The sequence below is a fragment of the Vitis riparia genome, chromosome 12 (genome assembly GCF_004353265.1).
Source record: "Vitis riparia cultivar Riparia Gloire de Montpellier isolate 1030 chromosome 12, EGFV_Vit.rip_1.0, whole genome shotgun sequence".
Taxonomy (NCBI): Eukaryota; Viridiplantae; Streptophyta; class Magnoliopsida; order Vitales; family Vitaceae; genus Vitis; species Vitis riparia.
This window is the reverse complement of record NC_048442.1, coordinates 1,363,222-1,391,214: the sequence shown is the minus strand read 5'-3', so window position 1 is coordinate 1,391,214 and position 27,993 is coordinate 1,363,222. Positions and strand designations below refer to the sequence as shown.

The 27,993-nt window shown below is 36.9% G+C and overlaps 1 protein-coding gene across 4 annotated transcripts in view; it reads left to right on the top strand.

Moving 5' to 3' along the window:
* Window positions 1-27,558, top strand: part of LOC117926706 (disease resistance protein RPS2-like) — a 44,136-nt gene extending 16,578 nt beyond the window's left edge. For 2 of the 4 annotated variants that reach the window (XM_034845945.1, XM_034845946.1), the window contains exon 3: window positions 24,472-27,558. In XM_034845945.1, the coding sequence (XP_034701836.1) occupies window positions 24,474-27,260 (2,787 nt within the window). In that variant the 5' untranslated portion in view covers window positions 24,472-24,473 and the 3' untranslated portion in view covers window positions 27,261-27,558. Of the gene's footprint in view, window positions 1-19,953; window positions 20,436-20,698; window positions 20,919-24,471 lie in introns of those variants that run through there. The other 2 variants (XR_004653213.1, XR_004653215.1) reach the window with 2 other exon arrangements.
* The last annotated feature ends 435 nt before the right edge of the window (window positions 27,559-27,993 follow it).

Below are 27,993 nucleotides of genomic sequence, written 5' to 3'. Positions count from 1 at the left end.
AGAAGAATAGGGTGGACCTGGTTTGCTTGCAGGAAACAAAAATCCAAGAGATGTAAATGGGTCTTATTTGGAGCTTAGGAGTAGGAAGATTTTTAGATTGGGGAACGTTGGATTCAAGGGGCTCAGCAGGTGGTATAGTGGTGTTATGGGATAATAGGGTGCTGGATTTGATAGAGTTAGAAAAGGGAGAATATTCAATTTCTTGCCATTTTAAAAACTGTGAGGATGACTTTATGTGGACTTTTACAGGAGTTTATGGTCCGACCATGAGGAGAGACAAGGAATATTTGTGGAATGAGTTGGGGGCCATCTACGGTCTTTGGAATGGGTCGTGGTGTGTTGTTGGTGATTTTAATGTCATCTTAAGCCCTGAAGAGCACAGTAGAGGAGGGAGCTTGAATTCATACATGAGAAGATTCTCAGATGTAGTAGAAGATTTACAGTTAAAGGATTTGCCCCTGATAGGGGGTCCTTTTACTTGGAGTGAAGGGGTGAATAACCAGTTTTTCTCAAGGATAGATCGATTTTTGGTCAATGAGGAGTGGCATTACCGTTTCAGTGGTTCAAGGCAATGTGTCCTTCCGAGATTAGTGTTTGACCACTTCCCAATTATGTTAGAAGGAGGGGGGTTGAGAAGAGGACCATCTTCCTTCAAATTTGAGAATATGTGGCTCAAAGTGGAGGGGTTTAAGAAGCTGTTGAAGGCTTGGTGGGAGGGGGACAGTTATAATGGTTCTGCAAGCTTTATTCTGGCAAAAAAACTAAAGGATGTAAAGTCTAAACTGAAGGAGTGGAAAAGAGATGTCTTTGGAAGGGTGGAATATAGGAAGAATTTAGCTTTGGATCAGCTACAGTTTTGGGATGCAAAGGAGAAGACTAATAGACTGTCCTTGGAAGAGATGGATGCTAGAAGAGAAGTGGGGGAAGAATACAAAAAATGGGGTTTTATTAGAAAAGATGACTTGGAGACAAAAATCTAGGAAAGTGTGGCTGAAAGAGGGTGACAGAAATACGGGATTTTTCCACAAGATGGCAAACGCTCACAGAAGAAGAAACAATGTGAACCAAATTAGGATTAATGGTGTTTGGCATTCGAAGGAGAATGGGATTAGCGAAGGAATAGTGAATGCCTTTAGATCTTTGCTATCCAATCCGGAGGACTGACGCCCTTCTTTATTCGGGCTATAGTGTGAAACGTTGCAAAATTTGGATGTTGATGCTTTGGAGTTGTAGTTCACGAAAGAGGAGGTGCATGACGTGCTGTTAGGTTGTAGTGGGGATAAAGCCTCGGGGCCTAATGGCTTCACCATGGCTTTTTGGCAGTTTGTTTGGGATTTTGTGAAAGAGGATGTGATGAGTTTCTTTAGGGAGTTCCATGATCACAACAAATTTGTTAAAAGCCTAAACGCAACTTTTCTAGTTTTAATCCCAAAAAAAGTGGGGGCTGAAGATTTGAGGGATTTTAGGCCCATAAGCTTAGTGGGAAGCCTGTACAAGTGGTTGGCTAAGGTTTTAGCCAATAGACTTAAAAAAGTGGTTGGAAAGGTGGTTTCTAAGGCTTAAGGGGCCTTTGTGGAGGGTAGACAAATTCTAGATGCAGTGCTAATAGCTAATGAAGCCATTGACTTGATTATGAAGAATAATGAGAATGGTTTTATGTGTAAACTTGACATAGAGAAGGCATATGACAATGTGGACAGGTCTTTCCTTCTCACAGTTATGTAGAAAATGGGCTTTGGGGAGAAATGGATAGGGTGGATTAAGTGGTGCATATCCACTGTAGGGAGGGTAGAGAATATTGATCTTGCCTTGGACTTTGGTTGTAGAGTGGGTAGTCTCCCATCCACTTATCTAGGCCTCCCCTTGGGTGCTTCGTTTAAGACAGTATCAGTGTGGGATGGAGTGGAAGAACGGTTCCATAAAAGATTGGCCAGGTGGAAGGGACAATACTTATCAAAGGGAGGGAGAGCAAATCTAATCCGAAGCACTTTGTCGAATCTCTCTATTTACTTTATGTCCTTGCTGAAGTTACCAAGTTTAGTTAGACAAAGACTAGAGCAAATCCAAAGGGACTTCCTTTGGGGTGGTGGCAACTTGGAGCGAAAACCACACTTAATAAGATGGAAGATGGTGTGCTTAAGTAAAAAAGAAAGGGAGATTGGGGGTTAAATGTCTTTTCATTCTCAATAAGGCTCTCCTTTCCAAATGGAATTGGCGATTCACAAATAAGAGAGATGCTTTGTGGAATCAAGTGATTAGAAGAAAGTATGGGAAAGATAGAGGGGGTTGGAGCTCTCAGGAAGTGAAAGAGGCACATGGTGTGGGGCTTTGGAAAGGAATAATGATGGATTGGGAGTTGGTGGGCGCTCGAATCTCTTTTAGAGTTGGCAATGGGAGGAGGGTGAGCTTTTGGAGGTATAGATGGTGTAGGGACTCCCCCTTGTGTGAGTCTTTTCCTTCCCTCTTTGCCTTGTCTACTAAAAAGGAAACTTGGGTGGCGGATGTTTAGGATCCCTTGGCCAAGGGGGGTTGGGGGGGTTGGAGCCCCTACTTTTCAAGAGCTCTAAATGATTGGAAGGTGGAGGAGGCGGAAAGATTTTTGGAGCATCTTCAAGGGAAGAGAGTGCTTGGAGATGTAGAGGATATGGTGGTTTGGACCGAAACAAAGAGTGAAAAATTTTCGGCAAAGTCTCTCTACCTTGCTCTAGAAGTGAACTGCCCTGTTTTATTTCCTTCTAGTTGTATTTGGAATGGGTGGGTACAACCCAAAATCAGTTTCTTTGCGTAGGAGGCAGCATGGGGTAAAGCCTTAACCCTAGACCTTGTTTAGAAAAGAGGATGGTCCTTGGCAAATAGATGCTTTATGTGTCTTGAGAATGAGGAGACCATAGATCATTTGCTTCTTCACTATTCAAAAACAACGGCCTTATGGAAGTTACTCTTTACCTTGGTTGGGGCGTCTTGGGTGTTGCCCTCCTCAGTTAGAGAGACTCTTCTTAGTTGGCATGGTTCATTTGTGGGCAAAAAGCGCAAGAAGGTGTGGAGAGCTGCTCCTCTTCATATATTTTGGACGGTGTGGAAGACGAGAAATAGATTGGCATTTAAGGATGACGAGCTGTCAATCCAAAGATTGAAATATTCTTTTCTTTTTTCTCTTTGGTCTGAGGCTAAATTGTTTATAGTTGAACGCCCTATAGCTAGAGTTAATTTTATTGATTGGTTGGGATCCTCTTAAGGTTGTTTTTGGGCTAGATGACTTTTTAGGACTCTTTATTTTTCTTTAGCCTTTTTGGTGGTGGGTGTTTAGGTTTGTATAACTTGAATAGTTTTGTATTCCTTGAGTCGTTTTTTTGGCGTCTCTTTTTAATGAATTATCTTTACCTATCAAAAAAAAAAAATACGTTTCTTTTTAGCTTGGAGCTTGTTCCACTAGTCTGGGTATCCATGGAGCTTAAAGCAAGAGTCCTGTGTGTGTTTGGAATTTCTACAATGGGAACACTTTAAGCCTTCTATCCATTGCTTTGAATTTGGGCTAGTGGGATTAGATTTATTGAGGGTGAGAACTCCTTCTTTTCTAGATGGGTTGGGGCCTGTTTTCAGCCCCTTGGAAGTCACCCCAGCTCCCATCCTTTCATCGAAACCATTCTCCATCAGTGTCTGTCTCACCATTTCCCATCAGACGGACGCGTAAGCTTGCTTAATTGTCGGAAATGGTTGCATCTGTAGCATGGTACTCCTGCCTTGGTCAAGTCGATCATCAAGGCCGTGAGGAACACATAGACTCTCTCCTCCTAGAGAATTGCGGTGTACCGTTGCACATCCTTAGGGCATTCCATGGGGTTTGATCGTCAAAAATCTATTTCCCTCCACAAGCCTTGTAGCTCGTTATAAAATTTCTCCAAAGATCCACCATTTTGTCGTAGCGTACTCACCCGTCGCTAGAACTCATACACTTGAGCAGTGTCAATCTCGTCGAAGAAAAAAACAATGATGGCATCCCAAACTTCTTTCGCAGTGGGATACCGGATGAACGGATGAACGTGCTAACAAGGGATGAATCCATGGTGTTGATAAGCCAGCTTTTGATGACGCTGTTTTTCGGTTCTCCATCGTCGGAATAATGGATCAGTTGGAGTAGGTTGGGATAAATCACCATTAATGTAACCTAATCTGTCTCTCATGGAGATAAACATCTCCACAACTTGGGACCATAGTGCATAATTCGATCCATTGCGTTCTATGCTGATCGGGGAAGTATCTGTTGCTGCAGTTGGGGTTGGGGCCTTGTTCAGCACGTTGGCCATTTTCATGGTGAGTTATGCTAAAATAGAGGTTATCGTTGGTGGAGACCCTCCTGTCTGAGAGTCTGATTCAGGGATTTTTCTAGGTCGTTGTTAGGTTGTTGGTGTTGGGTAGAATCAAGGAATTGATACCCAACAGCAGAAACAAACCTGCTCTAATACCATGTTGACAAAAAAGGGAATAATTCGTATAATGAGATCTGTATATTCAATTGCTCTATTAAAATGGTTACAAAGAAGCTCATTATATATAGCCCATATATGATCTAGAAATGTCTAAAGAAAGTTGACCCTGTAGAGTAGAGGGATTATAGTAGTCTGATCCATTCGCTTATGCCTGTAATGTAGGGATTATAAAACTCATGTTGACATATTGATCCCTAGAAAAGATAGGAAACAATCCATATAAATCAGGGATAATAGAAAACAATCCTTATAAATAAGGGATAATAGAAAACAATTCCTATAAATTAGGGATAAGGCTAACTAATTAAATCAAATATTTACAACTTTCCTAACTAATTAACAATTCCTATAAATTAGGGATAAAGCTAACTAATTTCAATCATCACAATTCCAACCTGGCCTAGTCAACTTTGACACTCCTCCTCAAGCTGGGGGGTGGATATCATCCATTCCCAACTTGCCAACGATGGTCTAAATGAATGAGCCGCTTAATCTTTTGGTTAGCACATTAGTAACTTTATTGCTAGTAGATACAAACATCGTGCATATTAGTCCACTATGTAACTTCTCTTTTATGAAATGTCTGTCAGGTTTGATTTGTTTGGTTAGATCATGTTGCACAGGATTATGTGCAATGTTGATTGCTGACTTGTTATCACAATAAAGTTTTATAGGTCCTTCCCATACAATCTTTCGATCTTCTTAGATGATTTTTAGCCATAGAAGTTCACAAACTCCTAATGCCATTGCCCTAAATTTAACCTCTGCATTTGACCTTGAAACTACATTCTATTTTTTTGTTTCTCTAAGTTACAAGGTTTCCACTAAAAAAAGTATAATGGCTTGATATTGATCGTTTATCATCAATAGATCTTGCATAGTTTGCATCTATGTAGGCTTTTAAAGTCAACTTTTATCCTTTCTTGAATAATATTCCTTTTCGCAAAGTTCCCTTAAGCTACTGGAAAATCCGATGTGTTGCTCGAAGATGGACCTTCTTGGGATTATGCATAAACTGACTTACCACTTCTATTGTATATGCTATGTCCGATTTTGTATGTGAGAGATAAATCAATCTACCAACTAGTCTTTGATAGGACTCCTTATCTAACACTGTGTCTTCAACAACTTCACAAAGTTTGTGATTTTGCTCAATAGGAGTTTTTATTGGTTTACACCCAAGTTTTCTTGTCTCACTTTGCAAATCCAGCACATGCTTTTGTTGAGATATAAAAATCTCATGCTGAGAGTGAGCAACTTCAATGGTTAGAAAGTATTTCAACTTGCTAAGTCCCTTTATTTTGAAATTCTTATACTAGACATTTTCTCAAAGCTTCTCTGCCTTCTAAGTCATATGTTACAAGTATATCATCTACATAAACCAACAAGGTAGTAACTCCCCTTGAAGTTGAATGTTTAACAAACAATGTGTGATCACCTTGACTTTGCTTTTATCTCATAGTTTTCATAACTTTGGAAAATCTACCAAACTAAGCTCTAGGGGATTGTTCCAAACCATAAAGTGCCTTTTTCAATTTACTCACCTTGTTAATTTTTGACATAAAACCTGGAGGAACTTCCATGTAGATTTCTTCATCAAGATTGCCATGTAAGAAGGCATTCTTAACATCATATTGTTGCATACTCCACCCACGGTTGATAGCTAGAGACAACAAAATCCTCATAGCGTTCATCTTGACAACTAGTGCAAAGGTTTCAAAATAATCTATTCCATAGGTTTGAGTATACCCTTTAGCCACCAACCTAGCCTTAAACTGTTCAAGTGACCCATCTGCCTTATACTTCACAACAAAGACCCATCTACATCCCACTAGTTTTTTTTTTTCCTTAGGTAGCTTAACCAATTCCCATGTTTAAATTTTTCAAGAGCCCCATCTCAACTCTCATGGTTTCTTTCCATTCTTTATCATCCAATGCCTTAGAAACTGTTTTTGGGATGGTTATAGTGTTTAGATGAGTAAGAAAGCTTTTATGACTGTCAAATAACTTCTCATAAGAGACAAAGTGAGATAATGGGTATAAAGGATGTTGGGTACACTTTCTCACACCCTTCTTACTAGTAATAGGAGGATCATAATCATCTCCAGGCTTGGGATCAGAGACATCACTTTCATAAGCTTCCGAGTTAGAAATTACCTCAATACTATCAGCTCTATCATCAACACCAAGGTTTGGTTCTGATTCTAGGACTTGCATAGGTTGAATAGTGGATTCTCTTCTCCTTGAACAGACCTATAGTGGGCGATTAACACTTTGAATATGTTTATCCTTTCCCATAGAACTTAGAGTGATTGGAGTTATTTGATTATAAGATGGTGGCTCATTTGGTGATAGTGGTGGTGGAGGCAAAGAAGATGATGAAGATGGGGAGAGTGAAAGATCAAGTAAAAGCAAATCTTTGTCATTATTTTCCATGAAGGATGTCTTCCCTAGAAGATAAGGTTTGGCAAAATGACTTTGATGTTCAACAAATGTAACATCAACAAATACATGAAATTTTTTTGTAGGAGGATGATAACTTTTATATCCTTTTTGTGTAGATGAATACCCAACAAAGATACACTTAAGAGCTCTTGAATCAAATTTACCCTTATGATGTGAATGATTATGAATGAATGAGACACAACCAAATATTCTAGGAGTGAGGTGGTTTATGGTTTTGAAATCAGGAAAGAATTTTGAAAAAAGGTTCTTAGGAGTTTTGTCATTAAGGACTTTAGAAGGTAATTTGTTTATAAGATGAGCAGCAGTTAAAACAACTTCTCCCCAATAATTTTTTGGAACATTTTTTTGAAAGAGAGGCACAAGTAATTGCTAGAAGATGATCATTCTTCCTTTCTGCAATCCCATTTTGTTATGATGTGTTAACACATGAAACTCATGAATTATTCCTTTTGCTTGAAAAAATTGTGACAAGGTTTGATTAAAATAGTCCCTAGCATTATTTGATTGAACCCTCTAAAGTTTTACTCCTAATTGATTTTTAATCATGTGAAAAAATGTTTGGAAGGTCGAGCTAACATCAAATTTTTGTTTTAACAAAAAAACCCATGACACATGAGTACAATCATCAATAAACAAAAAAAAACTAACGAGCTTTAGAAACATTTGGAATCGTAGAAGGTCCCTAAACATCTCAATGGATAAGAGCGAAATGAGATGACATTCTTTTATTACTTATTAGAAAAGAAGTGCATTTGTGTTTTTCAAGTTCACAAACATCACAATGAAATATCCCCATATCACTCCCTTTAAACAAATATGGGAATATAATTTTAAGAACATTGAACGATGGATGACCAAGATGAAGATGATACAACCAAATTTTGTTTTTATGTGAAAGAGATGACTCATAAAGGAATGAAAAAGGAAAATTATTCTTAGTGCTATTTTTCTCATTGGATTCAAGGTAGTAAAGTCCATTCCTCTCTCTAGCAAGTCCAATCATCTTCCTTGTGCCCTAGTCCTGAAATTCACAACGTAGAAGACAATGTTACAGTACAATTCAAATCCTTTGTTAGCTTATGAACGAGACAAGGTTTATAGACAACTTAGGCACATGCAAAACATTCTTTAAAACAAATTTCAAATTGATAACCACATCTCCCTGACCAACAACTATAATCACAATACCATCTACTGTAGATATCTTTTTATTAATGGGGTAAGGACTGTAAGAGACAAAATGATGGGAAGACATAGTTATATGATTTGTGGCCCCGAAATCAATTATCCAAGATCCTGATGTGGGCATATTCAAGACACTAAGTGGGAAGGATTGAGATCTATTACTTGAAAAAGCCAAGGAACAAGTACCAAAACTTGCAGGTTTTCTAAAGTTCCCAAAAATGTTCAACTTTTCAATCTCTTGTCTATTAAACTAAGCTTGGTCTAGAAAAGAGTTTGTTTCTTCTCCTGGTTGCATTCTGGTTACATGTGATTGCCTTTGTCCCTTTGTCGGTCCATTCTTTGTCGTTTCTTCTGATTGTTTGGGGATTTGAAAGTTTGAGGGCTTACCATGAAGTTTCCAACATTTTTCCCTAGTGTGTGGTTTTTTGCAATAAGTACACACCATTGGGTCTTTGTTTCCAGCCTTTGACACCTTTGACTAGCCACTTTCATTTATCACTCCACTGGAATGGGTGGTCAGCTGGTGATTTGCTCCACCACTCCTTGTATTAGCGTTTCTTACCACCATAGCAGAATTGTCCATTGGTTGAGGTTCTAACATGACCCCCTCCTAATTTCCTTTCCTCGGATTATGCCAATAGTTTCATTCAATGATGGAAGGTCTTCTTTTCCAAGAACTTGGTCTCTAACGAGGTCAAGTTCAGGATTTAATCCAACAAGAAAAGTATAAATTCTGTCTGTCTCCATAAATCTCTTATGAATAGCAGCATCTTCATCACATCTCATCTTTATACATTTATAATGATCGAATTCTTGCCACAAGTTTTGTGCAAGATATTGAAGTATTTAGTAATAGAGCAATTACCTTGTTTAGTAGTCAAGATTCTGGTCTTGATATCGTAGATTTGGGCTGCATCACAAACCTTTGAATATGTTTGTCTATGGATGTCCCAAATATTATTTGTTGTCTCTAAGAACATGCAAGTATCAATTACTTCAGGCATCATCGAATTCCATAGCCATGGCATTACCATAGAGTCAGCTTCATCCCAAGTGTCAAACTTTGGATCCCCCAGTTTCAGACCCTTGCCAAGGAGATGACTCAATTTGCCATTTCCTTTAAAAATGGTTCGGACAAATTGAGACCACTTCAAGTAGTTTTTCCTATTCAACTGATAACTTGGTTGGATATTCTGCAAATGTCCGATTAAAACTATGCTTGATGTCCCTGTCACTTGAATCTCAGACGTATTGGACATCTCAATTGCATTAGACATGATGATGCTATAAGGGAAAAGAGATGAAAGAAAGAAAGAAAGAAAGAAAGAAAAAATCCTGGGTAATGAAGGTTAAAGAAAATAATGCAAATAGGAGAGTTTTTGGGCTGAAATAAATAGATAATAGATGACTTCAAGGTACTCTATTTTGGATAAGAAAACAGAGGAAGATAGGGTACTTCAGCAGTTTCAATGAATGAGATGACAAACACTTAAGAGAAAAAAAATATTCAGCAATGAAGACTGAGAAGAAAATATCCTAAGGAGCCAACTTGGCTTTGATACCATGTGAAAATATGGGAATATTTTTTATTAATTTGCCAACGTACAAGGGAAAATATATAGGCTAAACAATAGTCAACTAAATCCTTACAAAATTGGGATATTGATCCCTATAAAAGATAGAAAACAATCCCTATAAATAAGGGATAATAGAAAACAATTCCTATAAACTAGGGATAAGGCTAACTAATTAAATCAAATATTTGCAGTTTTCTTAACTAATCAACAATTCCTATAAATTAGGGATAATGCTAACTAATTTCAATCATCACAATTCCAGCCGGGCTAGTCAACTTTGACAATAATTCATTCTTTGAATCACTAGTATTGTGCAATGCACTACACACTCATTGTCATGTTTGGTATCAATAACACAATTAAACTTGAGCAATTATCATTATCATCAAAATTCAAAGGATTAGAGGAACTTATTTAATTAAAATCACTTTATTTTAGTTCACTAGATATGTTTTATTTATTTATTTATTTACAATATTATCTTGTTCATTTTCTTTTGATAATGATTTTTTCACATATTTGAGGTCTTCCCCAAGTCAAGACTGCATTTGGAACTTCAGAAATTTCTTAAATTTTCTTGCAAAACTTACTGGTTCAAAATTGGACAATTCATTTTTACGATTGTTTGCTCCTTTTGGTGGAATATATGTTATCCCCAAGTGTAAGAAGTGAATTATAGTATATAAACCCAAGATTTGGTTGTGGTACCTTGGGAAGACATGATTAAGGGTGTAAAGAAGATCAAGAGGTTCAAAATTGAATTGTCTTCCATGTTGTGCAAAACCACGATAAAGAATAATAATTGGGATAAAAGAATAAGAAAACGAAAACCAAACACAACGATTTACGTGGTTCGGCCTTAAGTCTACATCCACGAGCGAACATGAAGAACTTTCACTATTGTTGAAGGAGATTACAACTCTTCAAGCTCTCAAATCCCAAACCCCCAATTTATACCCAAAAAAGAGACACTCACTATTTTGGTCAAAGTCTCTTCCTATATTTTTTCCTAATTACAAAGGAAGCTTCTATATAGGAAAGTAAGTGTATAATTGTCAAAGATACCTTTTCCTAAAAAGAAGATCTCATAATAGGATATTTCTTATAATAATAGGAAACTTCCTTTCAAGAATATCTTCTATTAGGAAATTGTCAATAACTTTCCAATTGACTCAAAATACAATTTGAGACACTTTCCAACATTCCAAAATAGAGAGGAGTTTTTGTTTCATCATCCCTATGATTGATGAGCTATCCAATGGGAAACAATTATTCCATGGGTTGATGATTGTAATTAACCTATAACTATTAGCAAAGATCAAGAAATGCAATGTCCTTGGCTACCACATAACTTCTCTTAATAGCTTGACAAATCATGCACAGTGTTTTTATATGATAGCCTATATACTATAAATGATTAGAAGTGAGCTTGGTAGTGTTTTTATTAGAAATTTTTTTGTGAAGTATTTTCTTTAAAAGTGGTTTAGAAGTACTATAAGTAATTTATCAACTTTTTAAAAGTGTTTTCTAAATTTTACCAAACATCTGATTTTTCCTAAGTGCTTTCTAAAAGCATCACCAAATGGACTCTAATTATACTTATGTATATATAGATATAGCCAATATTTTGTCTTCAAAATTCTTACAATATCAAACCCTTTTTCCAAGCTCGAAAGAGTCTTCTTCCTTTCCAATCCAAAGAGATGTACCAAAACTAAATATTCAATCTTTCCATTAGTGTTCTATCTTAATCTCACTCAAGGTAAGTATGTCAAATTTTCTCTTGTGGAGTTCCTAAATACACCCCTTAGGTTGTAGCCTAGGGATCATTCATCATCTCATACATATTTACTAACCAACAATAATATATATATATATATATAAAGCAGAAAGTAACAAAAATAAAGATGCCAATGCACAAGATGAACTTTAGGGTCAACAATGATGGCTTTCTTTCCTCATTGCTTCTCATAAACATAAGTGAAGAAGTGTTGAATGTCATCCTTGTTGCAAAAACTGCAAGACAGGTTTAGAGTTTTTTAGAAAAACAATTGTTATTGGCTATTCCAAGGATAAGTATGTTCATTAATTCCTTTTGAATATGCCGCTTCTAGTTTTATTTTTATAGAACAAAACCAAAGGATGATAGCAATGAGGCAATAGAAATGACAACTCAATGCAGTGGATGGATATTTTCAATAGATGTCGAGTGTAATAAGAAGAGGTGGGGCTTTGTCACACCAATGTTTGAAAATATGATTTTATTTAGTATCCAAAACAATTCCATGATTACTAAAGAGGTAAGTAGATGAATGTTGAAAAGTGTATTTTATTGTTGTACACTAAAACCTTTTAAATATACATATGATTTTTCAAAATATACATAAACTATACAAGTTATATGTATATTACTCCTAAACTTAAAGTATTGACCATTTAGTGCTCTTGATTTGTGGGTAAGATTGGTTTTCTCCTAATATGCCCCTGTAAGATGGTGCTTCCATTAGAAACACAAATCTTGGACTGAGAGAATGTAAAACGAGACTTGGGTAGCAGCTTGGTGAGTATATAAGCAAGTTGATTTTGGGTTAACACATAAGCAACTTGAGAGAGCCCCCGTAGTTACTTTTTCCTTCAAAAATGGTAATAAAGAGTAATATGCTTTATTTTTAATGGAATACAAGATTTGCACACAAATCCATAACACCATTGTTGTAGCAAAGTAGACGTGGTGGCTTAGGAAAAGAAGTGTTACTCAAGAAAAAGATTAATGGCTTAAGTTATTTCAACCACCTTTGAGGTAATACAACGATACTCAACTTTAGTATAAGAGTGGGTTCGTTGCTTTTTAAAGCACTAAGAGATTGGATTGACTTCAAGGAAGAGGGCATGTGTTAATATGGAAGTGCAATCATCACAATTGCTTACCTAATTAGGGTCCAAGTAGGCAGTTAAGTGTAATGATTGTGAATGATGGAGAATGAGATCATAGTCCAGGGTGTGTTTAAGGTACCATAGAAGATGTTTGGCAACTGTGTGCATCATTTTTTGAATGAAATACAGGATTTGTAACACCAATGTTATTGCAAAGTAGACGTGGTGGCTTAGGAAGAGAAACGTAACTCAAAAAGAAGATTAATGACCTAAGTTATTTCAACCACCACTGATGCAACAAAACCATACTCAACTTCACTAGAAGATGGGGCAATGGTCCATTGCTTTTTAGAGCACTAAGGGATTAGATTGCCTCTAAGGAAGAAAACATATGCTGAGATGGAAGTGCAATCATCACGATTCCTTGCCCAATTAGTGTCTAAGTAGGCAATTAAGTGTAGTGATTGTGAATACGGAGAAAGAGATCATAGTCCAAGGTGTGTTTAAGGTACCATAGAAGACGTTTGGCTACAATCTTGTGAGTTTGACTTGGAGCATGCATGTGCTAAGTCAATTTGTTTATAGAATAAGCCACATTAGGTCTAGATATGGATAGATATTGTAGGCTTCCAATTAGACTGCAGTACTGCGAGTTATCAACTTGTGAAGACCCATCATTCTGAATAAGCCAAGTAGTGGAACTGAGTGGTGTGACATAGGATTTGATACCTTCCATATGAAATCTTGGAAAGAGGTATTGACCATATTTTTGTTGAGAGAGGAATTGTCCATTTGATTAGGGAATAACCTCCACACCTAGGCAAAATTGAAGATGCCCAAGGTCTTTGATTGAGAATCGATCATAGAGAGTGGTAATAACATGATAGATAAATAATAGAGAATTTTTTCTAATTAACAAGTCATCCACATAGACTAAAAAATAAACAAGAATAGAGTTGTGAGAATGAATAAATAGAGAAGAATCAAAGTGAGAGTTCAAAAAGTTTAAAGATACAATGAAGATCTTAAGCTCGATGAACCAAGCCTGAAGTGCTTGCTTCAAGCTATAGATGGATTTGTGCAAATGAAAAACATGATGGGTCCCAGACTGATCAATAAAGCTAGGTGGCTAGGACATAAAAACTTCTTCATGAAGTTGCTCGCGTCGTGGAGGAATGCATTGTTGACATCTAGTTGATGCACTTATCATACGCGAGAGAGAGAGCAATAGAGGGAATAGTCTGAATGGTTGTAGGCTTGATCGTATGATGAGATCTCTCATGATAGTTGATGCTGAGTTGTTGATGAAATTCTTTGGCCATGAGTCAAGCCTTGTATTGAGTGATGCTACCATTAAGATTATGCTTGATCCTAAAAATCCACTTACAACCAACAATATTTTGTTACGATTCATAAGAGACCAGCTCCCAAGTATCATGTGAGGCAAGAGCTTGAAGTTCTTCACTCATGGCATCTCTTCATTCTTTGTGTTTTAAGGCTCGAAGGGATAGGATGCTTGGTGGCAATGAGAGTGAAAAATTTCTTGGGTTTAAGGATGTTGTTTTTGAATCGAGTTTGCATAGGATGGTAGGAAAGTGGATTGGTCTTAGTGAAGAGAGCACTGGTGAAGGGTTCACCACTTGGGATGGAGCTTGGTAGTGTTTTGGTGGTGGTCGGTGAGAAAGAGAGGTCAACCATAAGGGGGATAGTTAGATGTTGCATGGAGTCATGGGTGACATGAGATGTGAATGGAGAAATGGGTTGAGGATGCGAGGGTTGTGGTGTTGATAGGAGAGATTCACGAGATGGAGATGATGAATGGAGAGGCGGGTTTAGTAGGTGAGTATGAGACAGAGTGACTGGCAAAATGGGATGGATTGAATGTTAATGGTGTGATCATAGGAATCCTGGTATGTGGACTCGCTAGAATGAATGCACATCTCGTGTGGGGAATTGATTTATGGAATAAATAAGGAATGGAGGTGGCAGTGCCCAATGTCCAGAGTAGGCAGCATTGAGTAAAAGAATGGAGTGTTCAAAATGGGAACAATGATGCGACTCATGGTAGCTTAGCTTTAAAGGCGTATCAACAAAATTTATACCTTAAATACTATTACTAAAGTAGCCAAGCTACTATAGCATAGTGGTTCTAGGATCGTTCACTGGGAAGGGTTTTCGCAAACACAAGTGATATTCAAATTAGGAAAATAGGTGATTTGCTTATGGATGTTAGCTTTAAAAGAAGATGTAAATGTTTTAGAAAGATTTAAACTAATTTAAGCTAACATTAAAGACTAAAATGAAAGGGTGTAAAAACAAGTTTCTCAAAGATAGGATAGCTATGCTCTGGCTCTTATGCAAATTGGAAATCTCAGGATAGGCTCCTCGCGTTGGGGTTGCAACTATGGTGATGCTTGCTTCCCGAACTGGTATGGATTTAGCAAATCAAGTTTTAATCCTTTAAAATGGCAAAACAGATGGTAGTGAATTTCATCAATGGTTATTCACCTTAGACTTCCTTTGAATGGCTCGTAAGAGATAACTAATGGTCTAAAGCCAAAAGCTTACCAAATATTGGCAACTTAAAGTCATTCCAGGTCATAAACTCACCTTTCAATGGCCATTGAAATTGGTTCTAATGGATTAATGCAAAACTTGGAATTGAAAACCTCACCTTCCAATAGCTCGTAGGAGATAACTAATGGATAGAAATCCAAAAGCTTATCAAGTATTGGCCGTTGGAAGTTGTCCAATGGAAATAAAAACTAAACTTTGCATTAATGAACCATTAATGAAAAATGACTACTTTACCTTCCGGGTGCAAGAAATTTCCATGGGAATGCATCCAAGCCATCACATAACATCCATACTTTGAGAAACTTAAAAGGTTTTAGCCTCTCATCCTTGGGGATTTCATCCACCAAGGATGTTTGGCTACTAAGAAAATAGAAATGGGGAAGAACCGGAGAAGAGAGAAAAACCAAGCTTTATATATTTCTATATATATATTACATATATTTCTCCATATGTTACAACGGATGCAAGGGAATATAAATAGAGAAGTTTTTCCAACCTTCCTAGCTAAGAAATCTTATGATTGGTGGATTACAAGGAGAAGAATGGAAATTTATACAAAAATATCTAAAAGAAAAGATCTCATGTGGAGTTGGCAAAACAGGGGAGGGGGTGTGCGAAATTTTCGCACACCTGAAGGGGGTGTGCGAAATTTTCGAATACCTGGAGTAGTTGTCTTCCGAAGGCCATAACTTCCTCGTTTCAGCTTCAAATCATACACGGTTTGAAGCGTTAGATTCTTGACTTCCTGAGCTTTGAAATGGTATATAGCATGTAGAAAATGGACTTCGGGAAGTGCTCCAAAAGTTCCAAAGAAGACTGCAGCTGCTGTCCTCTGTTTTCCTCCTTGCTTCTCTTTGCTTCTCTTTGCTTCTCTTTGCTTTTCTTTGCTTTTCTTCTTTGGTTGGCTTGCTTTGGTGTAGCTAAAAGCTTGCTTTAACTTGTCCAAGTAGCTCCTCCATCATTTGGCATGCTTGAATTGATTCATAAGCTGATATAAACATGTAAACTTGCCACAAAATGGTTAAAACCAATTACTAAGGACCTTAATGAATTAATTGGGTTAAATGAATATGATTACTACTCAAAGGTGCTTAAAACCATTATAATTAGGTCTACAAAATAGCACTTTTTGGTAGTAATCAAACAACATGTGGTATGGAGAAGAATGTGGGATTAGTTTGCTGTGGCAACAAAAAGGAAGAGTAAGTTGGAGGTAGGTGAGTCTAAATAGGAAGGGAGGGAATAGGTGTGGTAGTTTCTTTAGTCAACAATTGTGGGGTGAATGATTTAGGTCTGATTATGGGATGAACATGTGGCAAATTGAGAGATGTAGGGTTAGTGATATGGGATGGTGAAAAGGGATGGTGTGGGGGTGAGAATAAGTTGACTGAAGTGGGAATATTTAGGCTGCATAAGGAGGGTTCCATAATGGGTTGGAAAGGTTGTGTAGAGAGGAGTGTTGAGTTGGTACCTTGTGGCACTAAAAAAGGAAGAGAAGAAGCTGTTAGAGGAGTAGGAGAATTTTCCTAGTTAATGAGGGTTGGAATTATAAAGATGAGTTGAGGTGGAAAGTGAGTCAAGGGGCTGTGAAATGGGGGACCAACAAGAGAGAGTATGGGAATTAATTTTATCGTGCTTGGTAAATATAGACCGAGATAGATATGATGTCTCATCAAATTGAACATGCCTAGAAATATAAAAGTTGTGATCTATAAGCTCAAAATAAATGTAAGAGTTATGAATATGAGAGTTACCTAAGAATAGACAAGCTTTTAAACATTGTTCGATTTTGTGAGAGGTATATGAGCAGATCCAAGGGTAACATAAACACCCAAGTGTTTTTAATTTTGAATGGTTAGGCTTAGAGTGGAAGAGGCATTCAAATGAAGATTTATTCTCAAGATTAGGCATAGGAAATCTAATAAAGAGATAAATGGCAATTTTAAAAGTGAGAGACCAAAGTTGTAAAAGCAAGAATATCGGATGAAGGAGGGTAAGTCATGATTCGATAATATGTTGAAAACGATGTTCAATGAAGGTGATTTGTTGAGTTGTGTACAAATGTGAGATAAGATTTAGATCCCATGATTTTCAAACACAGATTTGAAGCCTTGGTATTCTTTCCCACCATTAGAGTAAATGGTAGTAATAGAAGATTTAGAATTTTTTTGACCCGAACTTTACCCATTGTGGATGATATTTAGTTTAATAGCAATATTATTACCCTTGATAAAGATGAGAGCTACAATACTGTAGTGTGACCTTATTTTTGAAATAGAAGGCAAGCAAAGAAAATGCCTTTGATCAAAATAATCTTGACCCAAACAAACAATGAAAACAAGTCTTAAGCTAGTATCCTATGGAAATTTGAAATGATACTAGTCATATAATCAAGATATGTCTAGAACACACTCACCTTTTGTGATTAACAAATCTGGAAGTATCAATGACTTTGAAATATATATGTATTTGTGTGAAATTTGAAATGATACTAGTCATATAATCAAGATATGTTAATAGCATTATTGCATATTATTCAATGGCACATCAATCTAATGATTTCCTAAGATATTCAACGCTTATCACCTCAAGAGGCTTTGTTAAAATACCAGCTAATTATTCAATTGAATAAGCTTCTAGAGTTTCTCTAAGTCTCTCCCTCTTCTATTTTATCCTATTACTCAAAATGAACTGATGACCATTTGTTTATTAGTGTTTAAGAGTCATAACTAACTCTTACAAGAGTAAATTTAGGGGCAAAACCTTTTCTTTCAATTGAAGAAATTCAAACTACGTCAACCTTGGCCACTGGGATTACTTGTACTACTAGCGTAATCCCATTGTATTAGCTGTGCAGGTGTGCCTGAGAAAATGAATTCCATAATATATTGATGTGCTGCTACCACAGCTTCCATGTCGCTGGTAGGGCAAGGCTAAGACAAAACAATAGTCTTTAGAATAAGTTACATTTGCTAAGTAACACCTATTGTTTTTGGTGCATGACTTACTGCTGAAAAATAGCTTCTTTGGTTCAAGTAGCATTAGCTGCACACACTTACTTGTGCTGGCTGTGCAAGCTTCACTAGAAGTTACCTCTCTACTTTATGCTATACTGGTTATGCGAGTACCCATGCTAGTTACGGTTCTACCAGAAAGCAATGTTTGAAACTCTTTTTGAACATATTAACCTATGCTCTCTCTCAACCTAACACAACCCAATGTTTCTCTAGACTTTAGGAATCCTACAATGATCATGGAAAACACTTTATACAGTCTCTAAGGAAATGCAATCCAATATTCTGTAAGCTTGAGATAAAACCATCACCTTCTTTACCTTTGGTGTTTGGTATGAGCTTGTTCTTCACCAAAGCTTCACCAATCTTGATCTCACTGCATGGATGATTGACTTTGTGATTGGTAAAACATTTTGGTGAAACACCTTAGCTATTTATTACACTAGAAATGTCATGAAATTCACCAATATTCAAATGTTAGGTTTATAGTCTCCCTTTTTGATAATTTTGTGACAAAACATACATCACAAAGGAGAAAAAAATGATTAGGATGACAAGAAATAGAACAAATCAAACCATATGCTTCTGATCAATATTGAACCTGGCTACACATCACCACTCAAAAACACTCATTAATAGTTTCAGACATATACAAGGCACACCATTATGTAAACACAAGCTAAGGTGCATTTCCCCTTTTTAACACTTCTCAAAACAATTCTCCTGTCCCCTTTTCTGGTATAACACACATTCTTCTCCTATCCATATGCATAATCCCATGTCAACTAATGTTAGCAGATTAGATTAGATTTGTTAGAGAATTTGAATTAATCAAACTATTTGAATTTACTTTTTTTTATTTTTTATTTCAGATTCTGTAGGATTAGGAGTTTTATGTTTTAAATTCAAGTAAGGGTAGATTGTTATCTGTAACAATTCTGCTATGATCCTAGGAGTAATTTCAGGACTTGGTTGATAACCCTAAGTCGACCTAAGTCTATTTAAATGTATTGCCTTCAAATAATAACAAAATAATACAAATTAGTTTTAGATTTGCTTTCATGGTATTGGAACTTGAACTCTGAAAAATACCCATGGCAAAAACAACCATGGTAGGGTCCTCATGTCGAGATGACTCTACATCTACGGCATCCGGTCAACCCCATGTTGATTAGTCCATCACGACATTTCTCATCGGGGACAACAACTCACTTTAAATTACGACACACAGGCTTAATGGTAAAAATTAGCTTCAATGGTCCTAATCCATGAAGATTGTTATCTGCGACAGAGGAAAATTTGAGTACCTTGCTGGTGAAGCTAAAGCTCCAACAACAATTGATCTAGTGTACAAGACTTGGTTTGCCAAAAATTCTATAGTGCAGGCTTAGTTAATTAACTTGATAGAACCCAAGATTAGCCACTGATATCTCCTTCTAAATACAACCAAGGATGTATGGGATACTGCCCAACAAATGTACTTCGATCTTGGCAATGTGTCACAATTATTCGAAATTCAGTCCAAATTAAAGGAGATGAAGCAAGGCACCCAGTCGGTTACTCAGTATTTCACTGACCTGGAGGAGTTGGATTTGTTTCTTTATGAAAACTCGGTGTGTGCAACCTGTAGTGTGAAGCAGAGGCAGAATCTTGAGAAAGAACGAGTGTATGATTTTCTTGTTGGATTAAATTGAGATCTTGATGAAGTCTAAGAACGTGTTTTAAATAAGTTCCATTCCCAACAATTGATGAAGCCTTTTTTGTTGTTCGTAGAGAAGAAAAACATTTACGTTGTCTGAAGAAAAACCACTGAGTGCACCACCAACAAAAGGCTCGACCCTAATGACTAGAAACAAATTGCAACCAGGAAAGAACGGCAATGATTCAAGGACACCACATCGAGGAGAACGAATGTAGTGTGATCACTCTAGCCACCACGGACACATCAGGGACATATGCTGGAAGTTTCATGGAAAACCTGCAAATTGAGTTCCCCAAAGACAAACTGAAGGCTGAGGTTTTCAAGCTCAATAAAACCAAGACAAGCAAGGAATAGATTCTTCAACACAACATCAGTTTACAAATTCATTAGTTTTGTTTAGCAAGGAATAGCTTGAGCAATACTATTATCTTCTCAATCTGTCACCAACCTTATCTCTGTTAGATCCTAATCTAGGGTCATGTTTTGTAGCACAATCTGGTAACCACTCAGCCCTAACATCTTCGGTTCACTCTAAGGAAACTTGGATCATTGATTTCGGTGCCTCCGACCATATGATAGGTGGTTCTGATTTTTTTCCTCTCATATACTCCATGTTTTAGTTTTACTAAAATAAAAATTGCAGATGGATCTTTATCTTCTGTTGTTACAATAGGTTCAATAAGAGTCTCTAAGGACTTAATTCTTCACTTAGTACTTCATGTTCCTACCTTAAAATGCAATATGTTATCTATTATTAAAATCACTCGTGATAATAATTGTGTTGCTAATTTTCATTCTTCAATGTGTCAATTCCAGGACCTATCATCAGGGAGGATGATTAGTAGTGCTAGAATTCATAAGGGGCTTTATTATCTTGAGAACTTGGAGTATGAGGGTTGACAAGCTTTTGCATTTGTTTATGTTTTTAGTGATAAGGAAATAATGTTATGGCATCATCGACTTGGCTTCCCTAATTTTTTGCACTTTAAACATTTGTTGCCTTCATTGTCTAAAAATTAAGATTTTGTTTCTTTCACTTATGATATATGCCAATTTACAAAACATACTCGGGTACCATTTTCTCCAAAACCCTATACACCCTTAATGTTTTTTTGCCTTAATTCACAACCATATTTGGGGTCCATCCAAAGTTACCACAATGAATGGAAAACGGTGGTTTGTGACATTTATTGATAATCATGCAAGACTTACTTGGGTATATCTCCTTTGAGATAAATCAGAGGCCTATCAAGTGTTCCAAAATTTCAACAATATGATCCAAACCCAATTTCAAAAAAATATTTATGTCTTATGAATTGACAATGGGAAAGAATATTTTCAATCTATCTTGGGAGATTATTTATTACATAAGGAAATTGTTCATTGAAGCTCGTGCGCTGACACACCACAATAGAATGGTGTCTCAGAAAGAAAAAATAGACATTTATTGGAAGTGGCTCGCGTTTTTATGTTTACAATGAATGTTCCCAAATACCTATGGGAGGATGCCATTTTAACCATTGCATTTCTCATTAACTGCCTTCCTAGCCGCACCTTGACCTTTAAATCCCCACTATCCATGCTTACAAACAAATTCCCACATCTCAATATGCTTACAAATACCCTTCCACTCAAAACATTCAGATGCATTGCATTTTTCCACATTCACTCTCAACACCGAACCAAACTTGATCCTCGAGCCATAACAACAATCTTTCTTGGCTATTCTCCAACCCAAGAAGGGTTCAGTATTATTGTCCCTAAACAAAGAAAATGCTTGTCATCCAAGATGTCACATTTTTTGAAAAATCCCATATTATTCACACACTTCACTTTAAGGGGGAATCGAGATAGAGAAGCTCCCGTGTGGGACTGGGATACCACTATTTTCCCCATATTTGAGATCCTATCACAACCTATTGCTATCTCATTACCTGAGACTGTGGCTACCTCACGCATTAGGCCATAGCTCACCTCATTTGAAACCTCACCACCAGCTGGACCTTGTCACAACATTCACTTACAAACCAATCCTAGAAATAGGGGGAGATCTAACCATACCAAATCAGTAAGAGCTACGGGTTTACTCTCAAAAAAAGAGTTCTTAAGGGAATAAGCCATGCATGAGCATTGTGCACTATCTGAAATTTGAACCTATATTAGGAATTGGTTCCTCATCCTTAGGTAATCCCAAAACCATTTTGGATAGACTAGATGAACCTATTGCACTTAGAAAAGGTGTTAGGTCATGTACACAACATCCTATTTCTAATTTTGTGTCATATGATAATCTATTTCATTAGTTTCATGCCTTTACCACAAATCTTTCTAGAATTGATGTTCCCAAGACAATAGAAGATACTTCAGCTATTCTTGAATGGAAAAATGTTATTCTTGAAGAGATGCGAGCTCTTGAGAAGAATGATACATGTAGTTTGGTGGAATGATACATGTAGTTTGGTGGAATTACCATAAGGCAAGAGTGTGATTGGATGCAAATGGGTGTTCACTATTAAGGTGAGGCCAAATGGCTCAATCGAGAGTACAAAGCACGATTGGTTGCAAAAGGTTTCATATAAACATATGGACTTGACTATATATACTGAGACATGTGTTCCCATCACAAAGCTCAACACAATTCATGTCTTATTATCACTAGTATCAAATTTAGAATAGCCATTGTATTAACTCGACATGAAGAATTAGAGGAAGAAGTGTATTTGAGCTTACCACCCGGCTTTGAAGAGGATAAAAAGGGCAAAATGGTAAGCAAATTGAAGAAGTCTCAATACGGTCTCAAACAATCTTCGTGTGCATGGTTCGAAAGATTCTCATTAAGAGTCACGGATATTCACAAGGGCACATTGGTAGGACTAAACATGTGGAGGTTGATAGACATTTCATCATCGAAAAACTTGAGAAAGGGGTAATCAGCATAAAGTACATTCCTATAGACCAACAGGTTGTTGACATACTCATAAAAGGACTTCCTGGACCAGCATTCAACTTTCTATCAAGCAAGCTTGGACTCATTGACATCTATGGCCAAGCTTGAGGGGGAGTATTGTTAGTGGATTAGATTAGATTTGTGAGAGAATTTGAATTAGTCAAGCTATTTGAATTTACCCTTTTTTTTTTTGTTATTTCGGATTATGTAGGATTAGGAGTTTTATGTTTTAAATTCGAATAAGGGTAGATTGTTATTTATAACAATTCTGTCGTGATCCTAGGAGTAATCACAGGACTTGGTTGATAACCCTAAGTCTATTTAAATGTATTGCCTTCAAATAATAAAAAATAATGCAGATTAGTTTTAGATTTGCTTTCAACTAATAACCAAGATCATGCAAAGCTTCTTTCCCATTCCTTGGCCCTATTTAGAATGTGTAGCACACAAAACTCATCTCCTTTAACTTGAACTAATGCTTGTTAAAACTCTCTCCAAAGCAACACTTGTAATATTAGTCATTGGGTGATTTTTGTTCACTCTTGATGTAGTCTCTTAGAGAATTAAATGTAGATAAAGAAACTTGAAATTGAGGTTAAAAAATAGAGGAAAACATCCAAAGCAAGATTACATCAAAAGAGAATGGAGATCTACTTTAATCGAAGCCAAAACATGAAGTAATCTAAACCCTAGAAAAGAATAAAGAGGCCTCCCAAAGGAGAAGAGAAAATCTCCAACTATAAAATAGGGTATTTGTAGCCCTTCCAAGATTACCTTAGCTTGGGGATGCATGACGGCATCCTATGGAACCCCTAAAGATCCAAGTGCTGGGAGGAAATTAAGTGCCAAAAAAAAGTGGGCGTGGGCATCTGGCAAAGAGGGCACCACGCTTGGGTGGCATGGGCCATGGGGCCCAACTTGGAGCCTAAAGTTGCCGTAAACAATGGGGAGGCTGCCAGATTGGCCACCATCCTTTTGTGCACTGTGGGCCATAGGCCAGAGTCAAAACGATAGTGTGCATTCTTCCCCTGTTGCATGGATTCAGCGCTCCTCTTGCCGTATTCTTGTGCTTTGGTTGTCTCAGGAGGCTCCACTGTGTGCACTATTCACTCAAATAGATGCAACGCATGGAAAACTAGAGGAAAACATATGCGGGGTAAAGCAAAAATGGGTGATTGGAGAATGCACTTTATGTCAATATCACACTTAGAATGCAATTTCTATTCTAATTTCTGATCAATATTTGCATCAATCACCTCATTTTCTCTCTCTTTTTTATTCTTTTTTTTTTTTTTGCTTTAGGCATACATTGTTCAAATCTTTATTTTGGATACTCATTGGTGTAATTTTAGAAAACAGTAGTGACAATTGGATTTGGTTCCAGACTTCGTCAGACTGATACATAAATGTAACCTGTATATGAATGTTTGAGCATATGAATGTTTATGCTTCAACCAGTGTGATTCAGCCATTTGTTGAGTTCCCCATGCTGTGATTAATTACTACTTTGGCAAACCATTCTTGCAGTAGTGCTGTCAACTTAATTGACAATATTTTGTAACTAATGAATCCTAATTGTTCATCTGAGGTTCTATTTTGAATTTTTGTTGATGTTCTGAGTTGTATACTGCTGATAACACAGGAATGGCTGATCTAGCTGCTGGGGCAGCAGGTGAGGTATTTAAAGATGGGAAACGAGTAGTGACTTTTGCCATTAGCAATATTCTTTATCTGAAGGATCTGAACAGAAACTATAAAAAGTTAAAGCAGGAAGTCATAAAGCTCAAGGCAACGAGGAAAGACCTAGAAATAAGAAGATTTAAGACAAAGTCATGCATAAGAGATTGGATTGCTAGGGCTTTGACTATTGAAAGTCAAGTGGAAGACCTAGAAATCAAATACAACAATAAAAAGAAGCATCGATGGAAATTGCTTTCCCTTGCAAATCTTGGCAAAGAGATGGAGCTGAAGTGCCAAGAAGTTTGTAGTCATCGGAAAGAGGGAGACTTGAAGAAAAAAACAGCAGTCATGGAATTGCCAGAGCCTGTCAAAAGAATACGTACACTCAAACTAGAAGAAAACTCATCATTTCACAAAGCTTTACAACATGTACTGGGGTTTCTAGAGGATAAAAAAATAAGAAGAATTGGAATCTGGGGCATGGTGGGAACTGGGAAAACCACAGTATTGCAGAACTTGAATAATCATGAAAAAGTTGCCAAAATGTTTGATATGGTCATCTATGTAACTGTCTCAAAAGAGTGGAGTGAAAAAGGGGTACAAGATGCAATCCTAAGGCGGCTAAAATTGGATGTAGACGATAATGCCGATGTTAACGATGCTGCTTCGATAATATCTGAAGAATTGAAGAAAAATAAGTGTTTGATTCTTTTGGATGAAGTGTGGGACTGCATTGATCTAAATAGAATAATGGGAATCGATGAGAACCTGGATAGCAAGGTAGTGTTGGCAAGTAGATACCAAGATATTTGTTGTCTCATGGAGGCTGAGGAATTTGTTGATGTGAAGCCATTGTCACATAATGATGCTTGGAACATATTCCAGAAAAAGGTTGGCCATTACATTTCTAACCGCTCAATTGAACCACTGGCTAGGGGTGTGGTTGATGAGTGTCATGGGTTGCCACTGCTGATAGACATAGTAGCACAAACCTTCAAAACGAAGGGGGAAAATGAAGTGCTTTGGAAGGATGGATTGAATAAGCTGAAAAGATTGGACGGTGTCAAGCTCAAAGGCATGGATGAAGTGCTGAAACGCTTACAGATTTGTTATGATGATTTGAAAGATGATGAAGAGAAGCCTTGCTTTTTGTATGGTGCATTGTATCCCGCAGAAAGAGAGATAGATGTAGATTACTTGTTAGAATGTTGGAAAGCTGAAGGTTTTATTAATGATGCAAGTAATTTCAGAAGTGCGCGCATGAGAGGGCATTCGGTACTGAATGAGCTTTTCAAGGTATCTTTGCTGGAGAGAAGTGATAATAGTAAATGTGTTAAGATGAATAAAGTGCTTCGGAAAATGGCGCTTAGGATCTCATCGCAAAATACAAAGTCCAAATTTTTAGTGAAGCCACCTGAGGAGTTCGAAGATTTCCCCAAGGCGGAAGAATGGGAACAAGCCAGTCGGATTTCTTTGACGGGGAGCCGACAAGGACTTTTACCAGAAACTCCAGATTGTTCTGGTCTCTTAACATTGTTGCTTCGAAGTAATATGCACTTAACTTCCATTCCTAAGTTTTTCTTCCAATCGATGTCCCAACTCAAAGTTCTAGATCTCCATGGCACTGAGATTGCATTACTGCCTTCATCCTTATCCAACTTGATTTACCTCAAAGCGCTCTATTTAAATTCCTGCTTTAAGTTGGAAAAAATCCCATCTAGTGTGAAAGCACTTACGTGTCTTGAGGTGTTGGACATTCGAAAGACCAAACTCAATTTACTTCAAATTGGAAGTTTAGTATCGTTGAAGTGTTTGCGATTATCATTGTGTAATTTTGATATGGCAAACTATACTGAAGCACAAGTGTCAACGTTTGATTTGTTGGAGGAATTGAATATTGATGTTGGTTCATTGGAAGAAGGGTGGGACAAGATTGTAGATCCAGTAATAAAGGATATCGTTAAGTTGAAAAAATTGACTTCCCTTCGATTTTGTTTCCCTAAAGTAGACTGCCTTGGCGTATTTGTTCAAGAATGGCCTGTGTGGGAGGAGGGTTCCTTGACATTTCATTTTGCTATTGGTTGCCATAACTCAGCCTTTGCTCAAATTCTCGAGTCTATTGATCATCCAGGCCACAACATCTTGAAGTTGGCCAATGGTGATGATGTAAATCCTGTAATCATGAAGGTGCTAATGGAAACCAATGCATTGGGACTAATTGACTACGGAGTTTCAAGTCTATCGGATTTTGGCATTGAGAATATGAATAGGATATCTAATTGTTTGATTAAAGGATGCAGTAAAATTAAGACCATTATCGATGGTGATCGAGTATCAGAGGCTGTGCTACAATCGTTGGAAAATTTGCACATAACCGATGTCCCAAATTTGGAAAACATTTGGCAGGGGCCTGTTCAAGCTCGAAGTTTGTCTCAATTAACAACTGTGACATTAAGTAAATGTCCGAAGTTGAAGATGATATTCTCTGAAGGCATGATTCGACAATTTCTTCAACTGAAGCACTTGAGAGTTGAAGAATGCTATCAAATTGAAAAGATTATCATGGAATCCAAGAATACACAACTAGAAAACCAAGCACTTCCGGAGTTGAAGACCCTAGTACTCTTTGATCTTCCAAAACTAACAAGCATTTGGGCTAAAGATTCATTACAGTGGCCATTTTTACAAGAAGTTAAGATATCTAAGTGTTCCCAGTTGAAGAGTTTACCTTTCAACAAGGTCATCCATTGAATGGTAACAATCATGGTGAGGCACTAGTATGAGAAGATGATGCCATTGAACAAAGATTACAGCCTCTTTGCATCCTCAACTAGCTCATTTGATTTCATCTCCTATGCTGCAGTTTTATTGTAAAGCTAATTAGGATAGTTGCTGCTACTGAGGCAAAGTATATTTGTGTGTAGGATTCAAAAACTTTGGCTTGCACCTGCTTGAGATTGACTATCTTTTTCTTGTATTAATTTTTTTGAGATTTGATACTTTGGGTTGTGTCTGTTTAAGATTTGCTACTACATATTGTATTTGTGTATGATTGCTTGGTGTGTGGTTGTTATATTTCCATAAATCTTATGTAAGGATAATAGACTAAAAATCTTAAGCTCTGTTTGGTTTTAGAAAAGTATTAAAGAAAGAGGAAAATAAATTTCTCATGTTTGGTTTTAAATTTTTTATTTTATTTATTTATTTTTATTATAAAGGAGAAAAAAATAAGTAAAATGAGTTCAAAATAGCATATAAAAATAATTTATTAACATTAAATGTGTTTTTTTTTTCTTTCACTTTCCGTCTTTATTTTCTCCCATTTTCTCTCAAATTTTTCAAGAACGAACTAACTATAGCCTTAGTCATGGCTGCTAATAATAATTTTCTTCTTATAAGGTAGGATTGAACAGTTGTAGTATTTGATATTTATGAAGAATCATTCATTTGATACACATATTCTTTCTCTTGATGTCATATATAG